Source organism: Amphiura filiformis, chromosome 15 (genome assembly GCF_039555335.1).
Source record: "Amphiura filiformis chromosome 15, Afil_fr2py, whole genome shotgun sequence".
NCBI lineage: Eukaryota > Metazoa > Echinodermata > Ophiuroidea > Amphilepidida > Amphiuridae > Amphiura > Amphiura filiformis.
This window is the reverse complement of record NC_092642.1, coordinates 2,057,100-2,077,925: the sequence shown is the minus strand read 5'-3', so window position 1 is coordinate 2,077,925 and position 20,826 is coordinate 2,057,100. Positions and strand designations below refer to the sequence as shown.

The 20,826-nt window shown below is 34.8% G+C and overlaps 1 protein-coding gene across 1 annotated transcript in view; it reads right to left on the bottom strand.

Moving 5' to 3' along the window:
- Positions 1-228: 228 nt before the first annotated feature.
- LOC140171139 (synaptotagmin-15-like) overlaps positions 229-20,826 on the bottom strand; it is a 145,925-nt gene continuing 125,327 nt past the window's right edge. The window contains 6 exon segments of the mRNA XM_072194320.1: positions 229-1,794; positions 2,644-2,675; positions 2,677-2,768; positions 6,895-7,246; positions 7,884-8,334; positions 9,359-9,593. Coding sequence (XP_072050421.1) covers positions 1,487-1,794; positions 2,644-2,675; positions 2,677-2,768; positions 6,895-7,246; positions 7,884-8,334; positions 9,359-9,578 — 1,455 coding nt within the window. The 5' untranslated portion in view covers positions 9,579-9,593 and the 3' untranslated portion in view covers positions 229-1,486.

The window sequence follows — 20,826 nt, the reverse complement described above, 5'->3', positions numbered from 1 at the left end:
TCTCAGTTGATTCTGATATTGCGTTTGCGAGTTATGCATGATTATGTGTATTACACTGCTCCATAGATAGGCCACTGTGTTGAATTACGTTCTGGTGCACCAGAACGTAGTTCGTACTTGGCGATATTTTTGCCAAATGAATTAATCTGCAAGAACTTTTTGTACGTAAACAATATGTAGCCAGAGGTTCCCAGTGGTATAAAAAATCTCAACCTTTTTGAGAAATGGGGGATGAGGCGTGGATCACGAAATGCCCTTTAAATCCGTATAATTTAAGACCAGTGAACAACTTAATTATTTTGCTGTTAGGACTTTTCGTAAATCTTTGAATATGATCGCAATATAGTTCCCTACTTCCTTGTTTCATCAAAATAACAGAGGAACAAGATCACAATTTGATTTGGGGTGTGATCAAGCAAGATCAGTCTGAAGTCAGACATATTACATTTTCAACTTTTGACATGATTGTATAAAGCATTTGTAAAACTATATTTTGCAGAAAACCCCATTGAAATTGAATATTTTGTTCCAAATATATGAACAATTGATACGCTTCAAAACAATAGGCAACAAAAAAATTATTTCCTTTGTTTGGCTATATCTGCTAATCAACATTTCCGACTTCCTACTGATTTTGGTTGATCACATTGTTTTGATTTAGTAGTGGGATGAAAAAACATTCTTCAACATTAGCTCACATTTGTGTGGCGCTCACTTAAACCATTATTACAAGTTAGACATTACATTCCCCGTTCGTCAAGAATCTAATAAATGAAACATGTTGGCACGTAATTAAAAAAATGGTGGTTACTACGCGCAATTTATACAAATGTGAATGCGAAATACATCTGCATGCATCACATTGCCACTTAAAAGGAAGCAATAACTCATTACAAACGTAATCAGGGAACAATGACACATTACTGTATTGAGGCACTCGTTCAATGTAGATTATTCGTTACGTTACGTTGTAAGAATATGAACAGCGCCATCAACGCTCACGGAGTAACTATTATTATATACAACTTTCCGTGTCGAGCGTGATAATGCTGCACATATTTTGCCTAAAAAGTGTAAATTAAAAATAAACAGTGGCTGTTCTTTCCCTGTGATCAACACACAATTGTTTACCAACTCAATATATCGCTCACTTAGTAGCCAACAGTCACATTATAGCCAAACAGCAGTATAACTTTAAATGCACTTTCTTATTTGCTCAAGAAATTTACTTTTTAGAAATACCAATGGACATCGTACATTTAAAGATATTTTCCACAATTGAAAATATTTGTTTTCTACAGAATTTTTCACACCATCGAATTCGGTTGTGTATGTATATGGAATCGAATCTCTTTGGTATCACATTTTAATCTAAATGAACATCAACAGGTTTTTTAAGCACGTTCCCTCCTTATTAGGTTATACTTTGATCATCTGTTCGTTCCCCTTGTTACCTGTACAACAAATATACATCATTTTATACACATCACATATACAAAATATGCCACAATTTAGTTGCTTCACGACTATTTATCATTTTGCCCCAGTGGCTTAGACTGTTACCCGTAGTATACATGAAAGGACCGAGGACTAATTTTCCCAGGATTGGGTCTCGCTTAAAATGGGTCTTCTGTGCTACCTCTATAATTAAGCACGTCTGATCGATGAGCGCTATCGGTACTACGAACGATAAAGATTCTGTATACACCGGGCTGGGTGTGCCTCGCACAGCAGTGGTCCTTCGGGTCTTCACTTTATCGCCTTGGCACATAAGTGTTACTTTCACGTAGGTTTCTGCAGTGGAAAGAAAAAGTTGAAAAAAGAAACGTTATATAACTTCTCCAAGATGTTCGTAATTAGAAGAGAGATGAAGGTTATTGGAGCAGACGTAATAGCTGCCTTTTTTTCTTTTCATTTAACAAAAAATAGTTGACATTCGTAAATTAAATTCATCAAAATATCTCGGTATTGAAGTTGCATTCACTGTAATAAACATGTCAAACTATATCCAATGGCATAATAATTATACAAATTAATAATGACAATAGTTGAATAAATCTACCATCGCAACAACAAAGGCAGCCGATGCACTTGAGCTCTTCCTCCGCCCCTATCTCCAGGCCATATCTTAATTTAATTTCACTAGAAACGTGGAACCATTAAGTTTGCTTTGTACTATAACTAGGGTACGATTTCCCAAATCTTATTATTAAAATACCTGCACAATGAATTGATGAAAGTTCTTTAACTTCAATTACTTAAATTATTGATCTCCCCAAAAAACAAAAGTTACAACAGTACGATAAAATCTAAACCAAGGGTGAGCTCAAAATAATTGAATTAATTTATTGAACGAGAAACTGATCTTTTGGAAACGTGGGCAAGTAAACTCCCGAAGTTGAAATGCAAATACAATTTTTTACAAGAAATAAAATAGAAAGCGAGATTCTTCTCTGTTTATACATCATGTATGTTCTCCGTGTGAAAGCAATTAACATAATTTAATTAACTTAAACAGACTACTGAGAGATGTGCTCCTGAAATAGACACGCTCTTCAAGGTTCGTTACACTTGGCGCATCACTGCCGTTCTAATATGTCTCAAACTGCCTGGACAGATGTGTCTGTGATGCAAATGACATACCTAATGCTTCAGAAGTTGTTCCTTTTCCCCTTGAGGTCCTTAGCTCGTATTATAACTACAGAGAGGCGCTCTAACGAAGGGAGGTATGCTAGAGACACCAGAATGGCACCGAGGTCAAGTGTTACCTATGGAAGTAATAAAAAAGAACCATGTAAAAGCGGTTTATTTGTTAATACGTGTATTCAATAGACAATACCATATGATAGTGCTTTACGTAATACAAGTTAATGATAATTACTTCAAATTGCACAGAAGAAATATCAAAAAAAAAACCTATGCTCCTCAATGAGACCCTCCTCCCAGCGCACCACAATCGGATGACTCAAAATTTTAAAATTAGGTGCAAGTCCTTAGTGAATTGTTCAAAGGACGACTCCATCCCGCATAAATCGTAGATCCATATTTTGCGCTCATTTCGTAATGTTTTACCCCAGCACCTTATCCGGGGGTAGGACCGACTATCATTCTTAGTTTGTTCTTTTAAACTTATTGGAAGAGCTATCCACTTTATACTTAAAAATTATCATTTCCTTTCGTATTTGGGATAGGAGAAATTCCGGTCTCGGTAGAATTTTTAGCCTAAAATTCAATTTGTCGATACTTTTGTACATAGCTCAACTTTCCCAGTTTTGCGAAGGTGTGCACTATTTTGGTATCACTTGATATAAGTGACTAATGTGTATACATTGGTACCAACGGTATATTACAATATGTGGTAGGGTCATAGATCCAGTCACCGCTATTGAATGCTATGCTACAGCTGTTGTCAACCTTAAAAAGAGCCTCACGGACAGACAACACGGATCACTTCTGTAAAGAGTAGAATTTACCAGTAGTGTCTTGTAAGGAATTCACAGTGTGCATTTCTTTCTTTACAAATCAAATCAAGAAAAGATGTACATGCTAAAGGCAAGGTGCTAACAGCGGTCATTCTTGGATTACATCTTTACATCTCCATTGTATGCGCAGAAGGTCAATGTCAGCTCAGACACTCTGCAATGCTGATACAGGGTGACTAACATTTGTAAAACAAATTCATTTAAATTTGCTGTACATTCTGTTTTGTAAATCTGTTTTGAATAAAAGCTTATGTTGATTTTTAACTATTCCATACCACAATTTTTGCCTTTTAAGTTCAGTAATGATTTAGTTATTGAGACTTTTGTTTGTTCAAACACGGGGCAATGGCTTGTTGTATTGTTTTATTACCAATATACCAACATTCCGTCGTGGTAATTATCTGCAATGTGCTGAAATGGATCTATTTCAACTCTGAACTTTGCCACATTGCTGGTTTAAAAAGGCCCTTAAAATTAGGTTGACATTATTTACAGTTACGAAGAAAAAGGAAGTAAAGAAGCAAATAAAACCGCTTCTAACAGTCACGTATTCCTTATTTATAAATAGCAATTTATAAATTCTTGATAAAGAGAACTGGAGGTTGTCATTATGGCTGGGCGCCAGTATGTCTGGAGAGTTGACCTCTAGCACATTGGGTGGTCTTCCTGTACTTGGTAAGGCAGTTGACTTCAGCAACTTATCGCTCAAAATTGTGTGTGTTTTACTGAATAAAATCCATTATAAAATGAATAAAATCCATTATAAAATGAATGGTGCTCGGTAACTTTTTTAACGCTTTCGGTAACTTTATTTATTGCTGTAGTCATTTATGTGAAATTTATGTGAATGCCGTCCTGTTTTCCTATTCGTTTGTATAGAGTAAATGCTTGTCTAGGTATTTTTTGCTGATACGATGTTGTGTAATGGCTGCGCCCGAGTACCCAATTGCTCTTTATAAATTAGCAATAGAGGACTATCTAACAAGCACAATTTTATTATTACCCTAGTATGGGGATGAGACAGGAGTCATTGTACCCTTACCCCGAATCATAACGTCTGATCATCTATGGGTCAGTTTTGTTTCAACATTGAACTTTGCCAAATTCCAGGTGATGGTTGTTCTGTCAGGAGGATATCTAAATTGTTGATGAGTGATAATTTTTCTGGGCTTGTTATTACTAAATGTCTGAACTCAAATGAAGCCCACAGCTTACGTATTTCAGCACGTTATTGCACATACCGATGTGACATACCCATATGTCATATCTACAATGAAACCGTGCGCTACAACTTTTAGCGTATACAGCACTTTAAAAAAGAGCAATTGGAGAAAAAGAGAAGAGAAACGCCTGTGCAAATGTGATTTTGACGAAATTAATCTCATATTTGACACTTTCAGTTTTCTTAGCTCACCAAGAAATTCGCGCCACCGGTTCTGTATACGCGCCTGGTAAATGTTCAATAAATACTCTATTTCCTGTACAGGTTGTATCAAATTGATTGGTACCCATTAGTTTGCAGTGATTAAGGACCTGCCTGTCACATCAAAATGTATTATATTACCTGCACGACACATTATTCAAAATAATGGGTCAAGCGCCGTAACACATTCTACGAATAGCATTATGCTTGGCTATAAGTACAATACTCGCTCCGACTTGGAAGTTAACAACCTTAAATATTTGGATAAAATATATCGCACTATTTGGTGGTAATAGAATAGAATTAAGGGGTGTGGCATTATCCTTACACCCAAATAATGTATCCTCTACAGTAAAAACGTTTGAATAACGGGTTCGGCTACGCCTCACCCATTATTTACGTTTTTATTGCATCAGACACATTATATGGATGTAACGGATCCGCATATTTAGTTGATTATTGTAATAAACAATGAATTATGGCCATTTCAACAGGACCTTTATGTTGCTTTGATTGGAAGAAGCAGGCTTTTCATGCCAATAACCCTCATAACTCATTGGTACCAATAGTTTTGATACAGCCTGTAACACGGGGCAACAGCAGATAAGTATGGCATACTCCGTATTGTCAAAACTAATCAGTAATGCATCTTATTCATTAATCAAGACTTGTTTTGCGCCTAATATGAACAATAAAGAGCTAACCTTTTAGTATTTGTATGTGACCTTATGTTGATCTGTCAAAATTGGTTATAGGACATAATGCTAAACGAATTTTAATTTGATTATCAAACTATCATGTACCAATAATTAATTTAATAATCGATTGCAGATGTTTAGCTGTTCTATTGCCCAGTTGCAAATAACAGCAGTAGCAACAATGGCAGTGAAACTAATAATAGTAGCAATGACGATAACGACTTGCCATAACTTAATAACTCGCTTAGAAGGAACAAAAAGACGTATTTATATTACAAAATAAATTTCAATTTTCAATATGAAGCAAGATTCTAGGAACAGCAACAGAGGCTATAATAATGTATATAGTTCCTTCGAGCTACGATTGACCATTACAACATACTGCACCAACAGTTGGTGCAATAAACATGCGTCTCGTATAAGAAAAATTAAATAAGATGGCCAGAAATTTGCATTCAAACTATTTAAACAAATAACTTAGACTTCCTCTATGGAGAGTCTTATTTACCAAAAAATATTAACCGGTTGAATATGAAATTTTACGTAGCATATCTAAAGATAGATTCCTGGTTCACGGGGAGTAAAAACTTGCATATGCAACAGATTAATCAATAATAATATCATATTCCGGTGAGTGTAGTGACACAAACTCGATTTATGGGAATTTTTATGGCTTCTTCACATGAAAATGACTCCATGAAGATGGAAATATGATCGGAAAGGCGTCCAATTTTGCACTTTTCTACATCAGAATTGAATTTTGGATGCAAATTAATGCTTTCCACTTCATATAGAATTCTTCATATGGTACTTTTTAAATCCATGTAGGCGTAATAAGACTTAAGGTTACGAGGTTACCAGAGACGGGTGATAGTACAATAGAGAACTACACATAACAACTCGAATCTATTTGAATCAATTGACAGAATGTCGTAATGTCGATAAAGTAATAAAACAATGTCATGCTTCCATCTTTGATGATAATAATACTAATAAATAGCAACAAGAAAGGTAGCCAACGTTGTAGTCTTAACGATCTGCTTATTTACAAAAGGAAAGGATATATCCTTGGAGATCCAGATGCTAGGAAAACTATATTAACGTGTATCCTGTTTTGGAGAGATAATGTAGAGTACAACATTTTTTTTGGCAAAATAATTATAAAGCCAGGAACGTGACATTCAAAATAACATCATTCCCGGTGCCATGGGTGTATGTCATGTTCATCACAATCATGTATTGTTATTTAGTCAATATATCACAAACCGACAAAAATATAATAAGTACTTACTTGAGACTTTTTATGAATCCGCATCATCATGTCTTTTTCTGTTCCAATAGCACCACAATCTGTAAGTGGAACCACGACATGACCGATTGTTTCATGTCGCATACAATTCTCAGAACAATACACCGTCATACGAAGAGCCACATGCTCTAAATTCTTCGATCTATCTATAGGAATCACCAGAGTCTCGTCAAATACAGGATTTAGAGTGTCTTTGATGACCTTTGACCTTAATATGGGCTTTTCGTCGGGAAGAAGACAGGCTTGTACGACGGAGTCATAGGTCATTTCCGATTGTGCTGTATGCCCGCCCTTTATAGGCAGGTCAGTGATTTCCTTAAGATGAACAATTAACCTGTTGAAAAACCAAAACCAATATACGTTTCAATTGTTAGAAACTATTATTATTATTATTATTATTATTATTATTATTATTATTATTATTATTATTATTATTATTATTATTATTATTATTATTATTATTATTATTATTATTATTATTATTATTATTATTATTATTATTATTATTATTATTATAGTATATTAATGCCGGATTTATATTGATATGATTTGTCATGACAACATAAGCTTGCAATTATCCAGTGAAGGCCTTTGTTAAATATTCCATGCATCACTTTCGAACATTAAGACTCAGCAACAAAATTCTGATATAATACTTGTTAGGAAAAATGGTAAGCCAAAATCGCACCCTTTTTGCAATCCCAGATTTCCAAGCTACAAGTCAAAATTCAAAACGTATAAAAACCAACATTCACCTAGTCGTAAGGATTGTGGTGTTAATAAAAACGGGGGTAGCCCATTCTGCCCAGGGTACTAGTATTATTCTACCACCCAGATGGTCTATACATGGTTTTTGTTTCTAATATCCAATCCACTGGGACAACATTTGTTTTGATGAAAGCTCAATGTGAACAATTGAACAACTTTACTGTTGATCAGTTTGACTTTCTACAGTTACCATGGTTACCTACCTAGATTGATCATATTTGACAGAAAACGACATCGTTCCAAAGCACTCTTCCATCAACTCGTCTTTCTTATTTTTAGGACTTTTAGAAGATGTGGTAGGCGTTATGTATTTTGTTTGTACCGCCTCCGTTATATACAGCTCTGGTTGAATATGACCTATTTCCTTATGATAAGCACCCTCGGAGCTTCTTTTAGGTGCTAATTTGGCATGCTGTGGAGACTTAGATGGTGAACCATGGGGTGATCTGACTGGAGACGTGTCCTTGGAAGAAGACACTTTTCTATCAGGATTTCTATTTGGCGATCGGGAACGGGACAAATGTCTTGCACTATTACTGCGGGGACGAAGGTCTTTTTCTACCATAAGGCCACTATGTGGACGTAAATCCTCCGCGGAACGGGATAATTCCTCTTTCGAAGATGAACTGTCATCACTGTAATATGAATCTCCGCCTGTATAATAGATGGAGAGTGGGAAAATGAAAACAGAAAAATAAATAAAAATAAGTTAAACATGACACGATATAGACTGGATTTTGTTGTTTGTGATATTTATGCTAGTAATGTCCGCTTTGTATTCTGGTGAGCATAATGGAAAGTACGAGAACCGCTAGTACTATCGGATAACACATCTGTATGCATCAAAACACCATGGAAACCTATATATTGAGACTTTTGAGAGGGTGTGTCATTACGTATGTGGACGCTGAGGGCGGTCTAACCTGTTTCTGTCAGTCTAATATGTTAGTAGCAGCTATACTTTACCTATTGTCTCAATTATAGCACAGCATGATATTAAAGTAGAGCATTTGAGTACTCGACTTAAGCGAACACCGCTTAAAAATGAAGAGACATGGCATGACAGATAGTAGAGCACTGGTCTCACAAACCAGAGGGTGCCGGTTCGAATCTCGCTTGAGCCAAAATTTCTTTGCTCCCCTTCTTCATTATTATTTTATTGTAATTTTATTATTTCATTTCATCATTATATATTTCATTTCATCATTATACTCACACTTTCAACACGGAAAACGTTTACATTTTTTATTCGAATTAATCGACCAAAATGTTTTGTTAATCTTAAAAATTAAAACTATAACTTATAATTGTCTCCTTAATGTTAGGTACTCAGTAATGTAGTTTTTCCAGTCTAAGATCATCCTTGGAAATCTTATCGTATTCATATTCGGCTCTTTTTCAGTCCTTGATCTTATTATATAGAATACATTAATTATTCAAACTGCTACAACACATGGTCACATCTTTGATGGTGTTCATGGAGAGCGGTGATCAGATCACTTTAAAGAAAATCATTAAGCACAATATCGAAAGTACAAACTTTATATAAATAGATATTAAAAGCAGAATTGTGTCCTGTTTCTATATTATGTAGCATTTATATGAGGTTTTGTAATTACTCCCTCAACATGCACTATCATCACTTGACTGCATGAACGCCATCATTGTACAAACTTACTTGGTTGAACCCTGCGTATTTCTGTAGTAGTAGTTGGAGATTTGGTTACCCAAAATGAAACTGCACTATTTCCGTTATCTGCTTTGTGATTAAGGTCATGCGTCTCTGAAGGCGATGAAACAATAGCTGTTGTTGATTCGGACTGTTTTAACTTCCTTCTCCAACTCTCGCAACAACAACAGAAAATATCCAATAGTACTTCCGTTATCCTGATTCCCATTATTAAATGAGGCACCTGAATATGAAAAACACAAAGATATAAGGTAATTAAAATAATATTATCACAGCTAACTAGCATGAGTGTTGAAAAACATTGGTAATACGCGTTCCACCTGTTACTTAAGGGCAATAAGCCGAAGAGATGCAAAACATGTTGAGGCCTCCGTGTTATAATCAGCTCGTCTGCATACTGTTTTGTAGATCATGTTACCTCAGTATGTCAGGGTCTCAAAAGAAGAAGAAAAAAGGCGCCATAAATAATTTATTCTTTCCATTGCGAAAGTCGTCTGCAATTAAAGCTCCAAAATTTACATGAAAATATTCAAATAACATCAATAATAGTTCATTTTAAAATTGATTTGGTAGTAATTAATTTTATTTGTATATATTTTTTTGTAATTTTACTGAATTTTGAATGTTACATTATAAGGCGCGACAATTAATGAACAGTCTGCCTGAACGACGACTAGGGGGCCTGCAATAAGTTGCAACATACTTTGTCAAATGAGGCTGCAAATGCAATAGCCGTTAAATAATTAACACACTTCCATATGGTTGTTCCCATACGATGGAAAGCACTACTTAGAAAATTTAAAGGTGTTATAAAACATGATCAAAATTTATTATGAAAATGCTTTGAGTTCAGTTGGCCGATTATATAAAAGTCGAGGTAAATGCACTTCTGTAAAAATTCGCACAATGCATTGAAAATACAGACACTTAATTAATTAAATCTATAAGATATGCTTAGCAAATTCACAACAAGTTACACCGCTCAATTTACGAGGTCATTTACGCAATCGTTTGAGCGACTGAATTTTAACCAATGAGGTGAACTGCTTTGGAAACTGATGTGGAGAAATCAGTCCTCGTCGCTCGACGACGGAGGGTACATTCAGCTAAAAATGAAATGACGATAGGTGTCCATCCAATACAAGTAGTTCAAAGTAATAAAAGCCCGGTAAAACCCAAAAGGATCTCTACAAAACAAGTAAAAAAGGTGACCTAAAAGATGTTGACCTATAACAAAAGGACAACACAGATAAACGGGCAAACAAGACATCAAACCACGTTTTACCGTAGGGTAGTAGAGAACAAATGATGGATCGTTGGTCTAAATTGAAAAGCTGCTTCCGCTTGTACACAGAAGAATATCTGAACATTACATTCCACATTTGGAGAGCTTATTTTATATTAAATAAAAAGTAATTTATTTGCGCCCTATTTTTAAGAAGCGGCTGTTTTATTTTGTTTGCTCTCTATTAATGGTACATGGTGATCAGTCCAGACAAATGCCCAAGTTAGGAAATGTGACCAATCTGGCAACACTTTGCTTGATCAGGGAATATCAATCCCACAATGCATTGCACACAGGCTTACGCAATATATTTTTAGCTTTAAATCAACCATTAAAGTATACTTTTTATTAAATGTTTTACAGAAAATAATAATATATGAAGAAAGTTATTAATTGAAATTTCAGAAAAGTGATTAATTAATTGCTTTTTATAATTAAGAAACCTCACAGCAAAAAATTAAAGACACTCAGCAAATTGCGAGCTATTATAATGATTAACATATATCCAAAACAAGATTCATGATAAAAAAATAAATTGTCCATTAAAGAAAATAACCTAAGGTTGCCGAATTCAAGAGACCTGTTTTCAGACCAAGAAATAGGTTTAATTTAAGAGACTAAATAAATGTAACATACCCATTTAAGCCAGATCATTTTTACTCTTCCTTTATCATTTTTGGGGTTTTGCCTCAAAAGTGTGTGGGGGGAACTGGCGGGAGGGGGCAAGAAATTTTTTTGGGGGGATTCCCCCTTGCGCCCCTCCCCTTGTAGCGCCACCACTGCTATGCAACTGATATGCAAGGGACATTGATTTTAAAATGTGTAATTAGTCTGTGTTTGTTTTTGTTTCTTATTCTTCTCTGTGCTACCATTACAGTATAGTCAATAATACTGCAACCCCCGTAGCAGACCAATGTCTGTTTAGCATGATAAGGTGTAAGAAAGAGATGCAAAGGAAAGTACATTCGTACGTATAAGACTATTAATAGCCTCTTGTTATTCGGAAGAGTGAATTGAAAGCAATAATGTCAAGTTAATCATGTTAATATGCCATTTAAACGTATTGCACTTACACTCTGTCTGCGGTTTAAATCGAAATGATTATTTCTTAAACCCAATGCAAATTACCCCCTAATGGCTATGGATTTAAGTTTTGCCGATTATTATTTGGTATACTTAATTCAATGTTAAGAATTATAAAAGTGCGTTGGCATTAAGCACTTTCAAAGAATCATATATCGTCTTATCGACACGATTGAGCGAAACAACCGTGACAAGTACATACAAGTTAGTTTTCATGTGACATTCATAAATATTTACTGATATAGTTATCAAAACATCAATAATTTTGCTGGCGCTGTTGTATAATTTGCTTTTAACGTGCAAATAGGCAAATAATTTAGTGTCTTGCTATTGTCAATTTGAAAGTGTTGCGATATGTCACACACAAAAACAACATCGTTATGTTTGTCTGACCAAAACTAAAAATCCTGTATATTGTTTTCAAACTGAAAGAGAAAAATGTCCAATATTGTTTTCATACCTAATTACTGTTAATAGCTTGGGATCGCAAGTACACTCCAAAAACGTCGTTTTTAAAAGTAACACCGAGACCGAGGGTGTTGATTTTAACACCGGGTGGTGTTCTGAGAGGTCCACACTTTTCGGTGTTAATGATAGATCACTTAGATCTACAAAAAAGTCCACGCAGTGCACATTTGAGATCTTGTATTGACACCACGTGGTGTTAATCTAACAATCTAACACCGTAAATTAACACCAGAAGCTTCAACACCAGCTCGGTATTGCATATTCAACACCGGAGTTTTTGCAGTGTATATGATGTATGATTATTGTGTTAGGACTGTTTTAAAGCTGTTTACAATGGATTTGTAGCATGTAACTCGGTCATGTGACAGTATCCGAGAACTTGGTACTGCCCAAGAGTCATTTAATCTTGTCATTTCGCCTGAAGACTGTTACCAATTGTTTGCTAAAAGTGTCTACAAGGGTTTTGTTCTTTGATTCTCTTGTTATCGTGTCACAATTCGTCGTGGTTTTATGATAATTATACAATTTTAATATGATATACTATAAAGAACATCTGTATCAATCAGAATCCACCCAAATCCGATGACATTGTTTTATTGGCATGGTATTCCATGTTGTAGATATTTCCACAACTGAAACAGAAAAATGTCCAATATTGTTTGCAGATTTTGATAGAATCACAAGTCTATGAGGTGTGTGATCAGTGTGTTCGGACTGTTTTAGAGCTGTTTACAATGAATTTGTAGCATGTAACCCGGTCATGTGACAGTATTCGAGAACTTGATACTGCCCAAGAGTGATTCGATCTTGTCATTACGTCTGAATACTGTCACCAGTTGTTTGCTAAAAGTGTTTTCAAAAAAGTTATTCTTTGATTCTCTTGCTATCGTGTCACAATTCGTCGTGGTTTATGTTTAAACCCGAAACGCCAGTGCGACATTATCAATTGATACACGGAGGAACTAATATTATGTAAATATACTTTACTTTAAAAATATCGCTTGCTTGGACAATAACATGGCTAAAATAGTCCCGTTCAATGCATAGCATGCAGAATATACAACCGCAAATGCAATAAAATGTATGTTAAGATAACTTGCTAGTCACTTAATTAGATCAATTTTGACACGATAAGGCTCCAGCTCGTGTGCAAGCGTTAAGACCTTGAGGGATACGACTGTATCATGGAAATAGAATGGTTAATATGACTTTCATATGAGTGTCAAACCTGATATACATCGGAGGAAACTTGCGTGAATTTGCTTCGGGCCTCGTCGAATTTATGATAGCCTCAAAGAAGATAAAATGTTTGTGTCCGGTGATGTTGCGAGCAGGTATATAGTGACATTAATTGGCAGTTGTATAAGGTTTTACAATAATATGTGGTGTATATTGACAAAGAATTACCAGATGTCGCTACAGGAAGATACAATGAATACATTGCAAAGTTACACGATCCTAACACACAAATGCAGTTTTGTAATAATTTTTTTTAAAAATGATAATACTATAAAGAACATCTATGATACGTCAGAATCCACCCAAATCCGATGTCATTGTATTATTGGTAGCCTATACTATGTTTGTAGATATTTTGACATATTTGTTTTGTAGCCGCTACGACAAAATCATTACCAGTATTCCTTTACAAATAGAATTGCTCCATAAATATGGTAACAATTTTATAGAGTGACCGTTTTAAAAGTACAGAAGTTTCAAATAGGAGAAAATGTATATTTTCCTACTTAATAAGAAATTCTCAAGTTAATGACACGATGTAATACTGATGAAGAAGAAGGTTCATTTGGTGGCTATGTATTTAAGTTTTGCTGCTTAATATTTTTTTTATTATAAAAGTACGTTGGCATTAAGCACTTTCAAAGAACCATATATCGTCTTATCGATATGATCGAGCGAAACAAACGTGGCAAGTACACCCAAATCCGATGACATTGTTTTATTGGCATGGTATTCCATGTTGTAGATATTTCCACAACTGAAACAGAAAAATGTCCAATATTGTTTGCAGATTTTGATAGAATCACAAGTCTATGAGGTGTGTGATCAGTGTGTTCGGACTGTTTTAGAGCTGTTTACAATGAATTTGTAGCATGTAACCCGGTCATGTGACAGTATTCGAGAACTTGATACTGCCCAAGAGTGATTCGATCTTGTCATTACGTCTGAATACTGTCACCAGTTGTGTGCTAAAAGTGTTTTCAAAAAAGTTATTCTTTGATTCTCTTGCTATCGTGTCACAATTCGTCGTGGTTTATGTTTAAACCCGAAACGCCAGTGCGACATTATCAATTGATACACGGAGGAACTAATATTATGTAAATATACTTTACTTTAAAAATATCGCTTGCTTGGACAATAACATGGCTAAAATAGTCCCGTTCAATGCATAGCATGCAGAATATACAACCGCAAATGCAATAAAATGTATGTTAAGATAACTTGCTAGTCACTTTAATTAGATCAATTTTGACACGATAAGGCTCCAGCTCGTGTGCAAGCGTTAAGACCTTGAGGGATACGACTGTATCATGGAAATAGAATGGTTAATATGACTTTCATATGAGTGTCAAACCTGATATACATCGGAGGAAACTTGCGTGAATTTGCTTCGGGCCTCGTCGGATTTGTGATAGCCTCAAAGAAGATAAAATGTTTGTGTCCGGTGATGTTGCGAGCAGGTATATAGTGACATTAATTGGCAGTTGTATAAGGTTCTACAATAATATGTGGTTTATATTGACAAAGAATTACCAGATGTCGCTACAGGAAGATACTATGAATATATTGCAAAGTTACACGATCCTAACACACGAATGCAGTTTTGCAATAATTATATTTGTTTTAAATGATAATACTATAAAGAACATCTGTAATACGCCAGAATCCACCAAAATCCGATGTCATTTCATTATTGGTAGCCTATACTATGTTTGTAGATATTTTGACATATTTGTTTTGTAGCCGCTACGACAAAATCATTACCAGTATTCCTTTACAAATAGAATTGCTCCATAAATATGGTAACAATTTTATAGAGTGACCGTTTTAAAAGTACAGAAGTTTCAAATAGGAGAAAATGTATATTTTCCCACTTAATAAGAAAATCTCAAGTTAATGACACGATGTAATACTGATGAAGAAGAAGGTTCATTTAGTGGCTATGTATTTAAGTTTTGCTGCTTACTATTTTTTTATTATAAAAGTGCGTTGGCATTAAGCACTTTCAAAGAACCATATATCGTCTTATCGATATGATCGAGCGAAACAAACGTGGCAAGTACACACAAGTTAGTTTTCATGTGACATTCGTAAATACTTACTGAAATTGTTATCAAAACAGCAATAATTTAGCTGACTCTGTTGTATAATTTCCTTTTAACGTGCACAGTGAAATAATTTAGTGCAGTGTAGTGCATTGTGCAAATGTCACACACACCTGTGTCTAACCAAAACTATAAAAGTCCTATATAATTTTCAAACTAAAACAGCAAAATGCCCACTATTGATTGCACGTTTGAATGCCTCATTTCTGTCAATAAGCCGATGAGAAAATGAAATCATCTATCATTGTACAAGGCACTTGTCAGTTTCAATCGGTTTAAATAAATGCAATTTTGTAGTTTCACAATAATCGGTAATAAATTAAAACCGCGAAAGTCACATACAAATGTCAATACGATGAACAACTTGAACGTTTCTGACATGTTCATATCAGAGGTGTACAAAACTAGAATGATATTTCAAATATAATGTGTAAAAACCCATCACGTTATAAAACGACCTATTTTCATTTACTACCTTAAGGCCCAGATACGGTATTGTCTTTGCATTGTTAATAAAAGATTTTACCAAAACCTATGTAATGTATGACCATTGTGTCAGGATTAATTGATTTAAAGCTGTTTACTCTGAATATTAGCTTATGACATATCCGAGAACTTAATACTGCCCAAGAACGATAAGTTTCAAATATCGGGAAAAGATGGACCATTCCAGTTGATCCATACACCCCCAATGACAAATTGGGTTACCTGAGTTAAGGTCATGTCCTTCAAACGGAGGGGAGGGGGTATGGAAGTTAACTGGAATAGCGCAATGTATACCATATCCTAGACTAAGGAGACGATCAAGCTAATGACACGAACGATGCATTATTTGACGACGAAGAAGGTTCATAATGAGAGTTAGAAAGGTTAGAAAATCCTTTAATTTCATCAGCAGTGCCATTTTTAGCCATGGCTGATCGACCTATTCGTCCCGTTAGTACAGGTGACTCTCGCTATAAGATGTGATTTAATTAATACACCAGTGGGAGTTGTTACTCAGAAGAAAAGTCTTAAAATGTTAAAGCCTGAACAGTAGATCTAATGCTAATTTCTTTCATTTACACATTAGACATGTAACTTTACAAACTGTAAATGTAAATGGTAAAATATACAACTCAAAAATCACTTCAAAAAGCCAAACTAATTAAAACCGACAGAAACTGTATTCACATAATTATATACAACAGATTCACGTGGATTGTGTGTTCAAAATACACTGATGAATGACAGAGATAAAGACATTCTACAGATATTATTAGTTTTACGATATAGGCCTTAAAGGTTTATCAAAAAATAAAGCAAGGTATAATGGCAGCTCAGTTTTGTGGCGTACAATATAATAATAAGAAGAAAAATATAGTTTACTCGCTAAACCTTGAGCGATTGATTATAGCCAATAAGCTTCACCATATTACCGACGTAGCTAGTAATGATGCATACCATTGGTCAATAAAATTAATGCAGGGTACAGTGTATGACGACACTATAGGTTAAATACCACTAATTATGTATTACACGGGTTTGAATGGGAAAATGCCTAATTTCGGGTGGAATTTTCTCATATTCAGAACTCTCACAGTTCAATACCACTAATATCAGGTGAAACTATAGGATTTAGATGCCAAATCATCAAATATTCAACATAGGTTGACCTGAGACTTTTCTTGTTTTAACGCACTGAACCGTAAACACCTTAAAATGACAGTGCGCCCTCGAAGCTGAAAGTTACAATATGATAGGGCGAATATTTACTAAAAACCGAAGCCGTGCGTATGAATTTTGGTACTATTACAACAAAAATGTCATATAATGAGAGAAAATGTACCATTTTGAAGCATCAAACTGTAATAAGTACTTTTTTGGCTATATAACTTGATCAATTTCAGCGATTTTAATGCAGTCTTTTCGAATGCCATGATAACAATTAGTTACTCGTCGTATTTCAATGTATCGCCCAGGCCTATTAGTGGTATTTAACTTGTAAGTTGTATTAAACAGAGCAAAAGTGTCTTTGTGTGCTTGACCGGTGTGAAAGAAATAATTATATTTTGTGTATGTAATCACACAAGAGCATATTAATGGCCAACGGAGACACGTCCTATTTATACACTCCTATAATTTGTCTCAAGTTATATCATAATTTTGAACAGTTCAAAAGCGCTTTCATGGAATATTATTAATTATGTATTACACTTGAAAAATGATGTTTTTGAATACCTCGCCCAAAGTATATGTGATGAGTCGGAAAATCAGTCGGAACTCGTATATATTACATTTTCAGTTTGTTTCTTATAGGATAGTAAAAAGCATTTACAAAGCTAGGTTTTGCAGAAAACCCCATTAAAATTGCACAACCAGTTCAAAAGATATGAGCAATAAAGAGTTTCCAAAACAAGAGGAAACAAAAGCAAATATATCCTTTGTTTGGCTATATCCCAAAATCAATATTTCCGAGTTCCGACTGATTTTGCTTGATCGCATCACATATTTCAATTGCAATTTCCGCAAGATGTGTTTTGTAATACAGACAAATTATTTGATATCTTGTCCTTAATTTATAACATTTGTTTTATGTTCAATGATTTATAACCAATTAATAATTTAAAATCGTTTAGAAACATGATAAATTGTAGTGCGTCAAAAATAGAGTATATAACATATAGTTAAGAAGCAACACTACGGCACAGTGCTTAAAACCACCTGTACTCCCTCCATAAATTCCCTGAACATTTTACTTCATTTCAGATATGAATCCCACAATTCAATTATAATTGCAACAATCTAATTCCATGATTACAGTATGTAATGTGGGGGTGTGGGGGTTTGTGCAGGTAAAAATACACAGACCTGACTATTTGTCAGACTACATGAATTGGAATGTATAATAGTGATTAATGTCCTTCTATTTTTGGTCAATTTATAGTGCTATTTCATAAGATGCTTGCCATAAGCTAAATAGTCTTGCCATATGTTCTATTGTACATAAACAGGTGTTGGAAACTTGACTGAGGCTGAATTTTTAGTCAAAGTGTTGGCGACCTAGAAGCCATTAACGGTAGAAAAAAGTACCGCAATAGCTATTGAATTCTCATAATCGATGTCAAACGATGTTTTGTTCCTTCGAGATATGAAATAATAAACCCTTGTCTCACTCACCCGCAAAGCATGGCGGGAAGATAAGGCATGAACTTCCGACTGTTGAAAGCCGACCTTCATTGCAGTCACGTAACCACCTATGGCATTTTATAAATGACTTCATCGATTATGCACTCTCTTAAAGTTACACTGAAGTGTCATTTTTTGTCACATAAAATTTATTTCAGTTATGTAGGAATGTTTCGCTATGTACTATCAAAGAGGATATTCTGTAGAGGACACCGCATAAGCATGTGTACAATTGTTATTAACATCGCGTCTTGTTATTTAAGGTAATACACTATTTTAAAGTGTTACGATTTGGTAGTTCACAACATCTTGCGAATGGTAGTGAACTTCGGCAAAAATTGCATTGCTCATTTCATTGCGAGCGTGTAGAAGAATTCAAATATCACAGAAATGCTTTTATAGTCCTGTGGTTCTTGAGTTATGTTGTAAAGAGGGCAAAAACAACAACACTTTTGTAAAATGTACATGACTCATTAACAACAATAAATTAAGCAAGTTTCCAAAGTATATGATTTGTAGAATGAACTTTTGTAAACCATCAAAGTGTTATTTTGCAATAATATATTGATTTAGACAATAAAAATCGATTTTTTGGCTGCTTCGACCAACAATACCGCATCTACCCTTAAATGTCTGTGGTGTTTGGGGGCGTTACAGTTCATTATCATTATATTGTAATGTGAGTAATATAATGATTATTTACAGATTATTTTCAGATACAGACTGTTCAGGCTGGTAATAAACTACGTATACGTCCGGTCGGTAACTGCAGATTAGTTATTTTGTTATCATGCAAGGAAACACAAAGTCGAATGTGGCGCTGCACTTGGAAGGTCAGGTCAGGTCAGTGGACAAAGGTAATTTTCTTGAAATACTAAAACTGAATATCATATTGATTATCCATATCTTCTTGTTATGGACATTTTAATTTAATATTTTTATTATATACAAATTATTTGAATTTGTTCGAAACACAAATTATTACAACGCCTGCTAGGTCATAATAGTTGACCTTTTCTCGGACTGCTGTAACCTTCCTAGAGGGCGTTTTCGCATATATTAATTCTGAAATAGACAGGCAAATATAAAATTCGTTGGTCGCAACACATAGTGGCGTAGAGTGATTTTTCCCAATGTTCAGTTTCACATAGTTGCGTAAAGGTTTAGAGTTAGCTATATCCTATAATAGTTATTCCATTTTAACTAATAAAGATACAGTTTAATAGTTTGAACCTTAATTAAACCCCAATTTCAAATATAATCGGGCCACTGAGAGATAACAGTGGGGGAGACTTCGTTATTAGTAGCATATTCCTTCAAATACGTATTCCTCGGAAACGTACTCCACTGCTGCGACTGACGAATTAATCAAAAACTTCGTCTTGTATATTTGAAATATAAAGTACGTCGCTTGGTGGTAAATATCTGCAGCCATGGCAGCCGTGAATAAGTAGGATTTTTGTCCACTTACTTTAAAACGTATCAAATATAGTAACAAGTATTACCATTATGTAAGCCTGCACAGAGTTAGCCTAGTATCAGGACAGCGGATTATACAGCTTACGGGATAAAGCTGTATAATCCTTTTATAATGCCTTGACAATAAATGAAGGATACACCCACAGTACGGCGAACAATATTATTACAATCATAGTAAAACAACCGAAATGGATTATATTATGTACAGTTGTAGGGTTATTATGTTGAAAGACAAATGTTTAAAGAGATTTGTCCACATTTCACGCTATACACCAATCCGAGAAGTGTTTACTGTATTTGGCCGGTCCTCTATTGACGGAAACACAGATGAACCAGAGCGGGAGATTTAATTCGTAATTCAATACTCATGATTGTGTATTGAATATCACTGTTGTGTACAATTCCGGGTACAATTCTGTATAGCACACAATAAATAATGGATGGAACCCCCGACCTCGGGACACCGCAGTTTTACATCGGAGACACCGCAACAATGGCGAAGTCTGATAGGTGTATATATTGTGATCTGCACACAGATCAAAGTTATTTACATGTTTGCTTTGTGTGGAATGGGTTAAATATCCTTGTATTTTACTATTTTTCATTTGACTTGTAAACAATCAGCATAT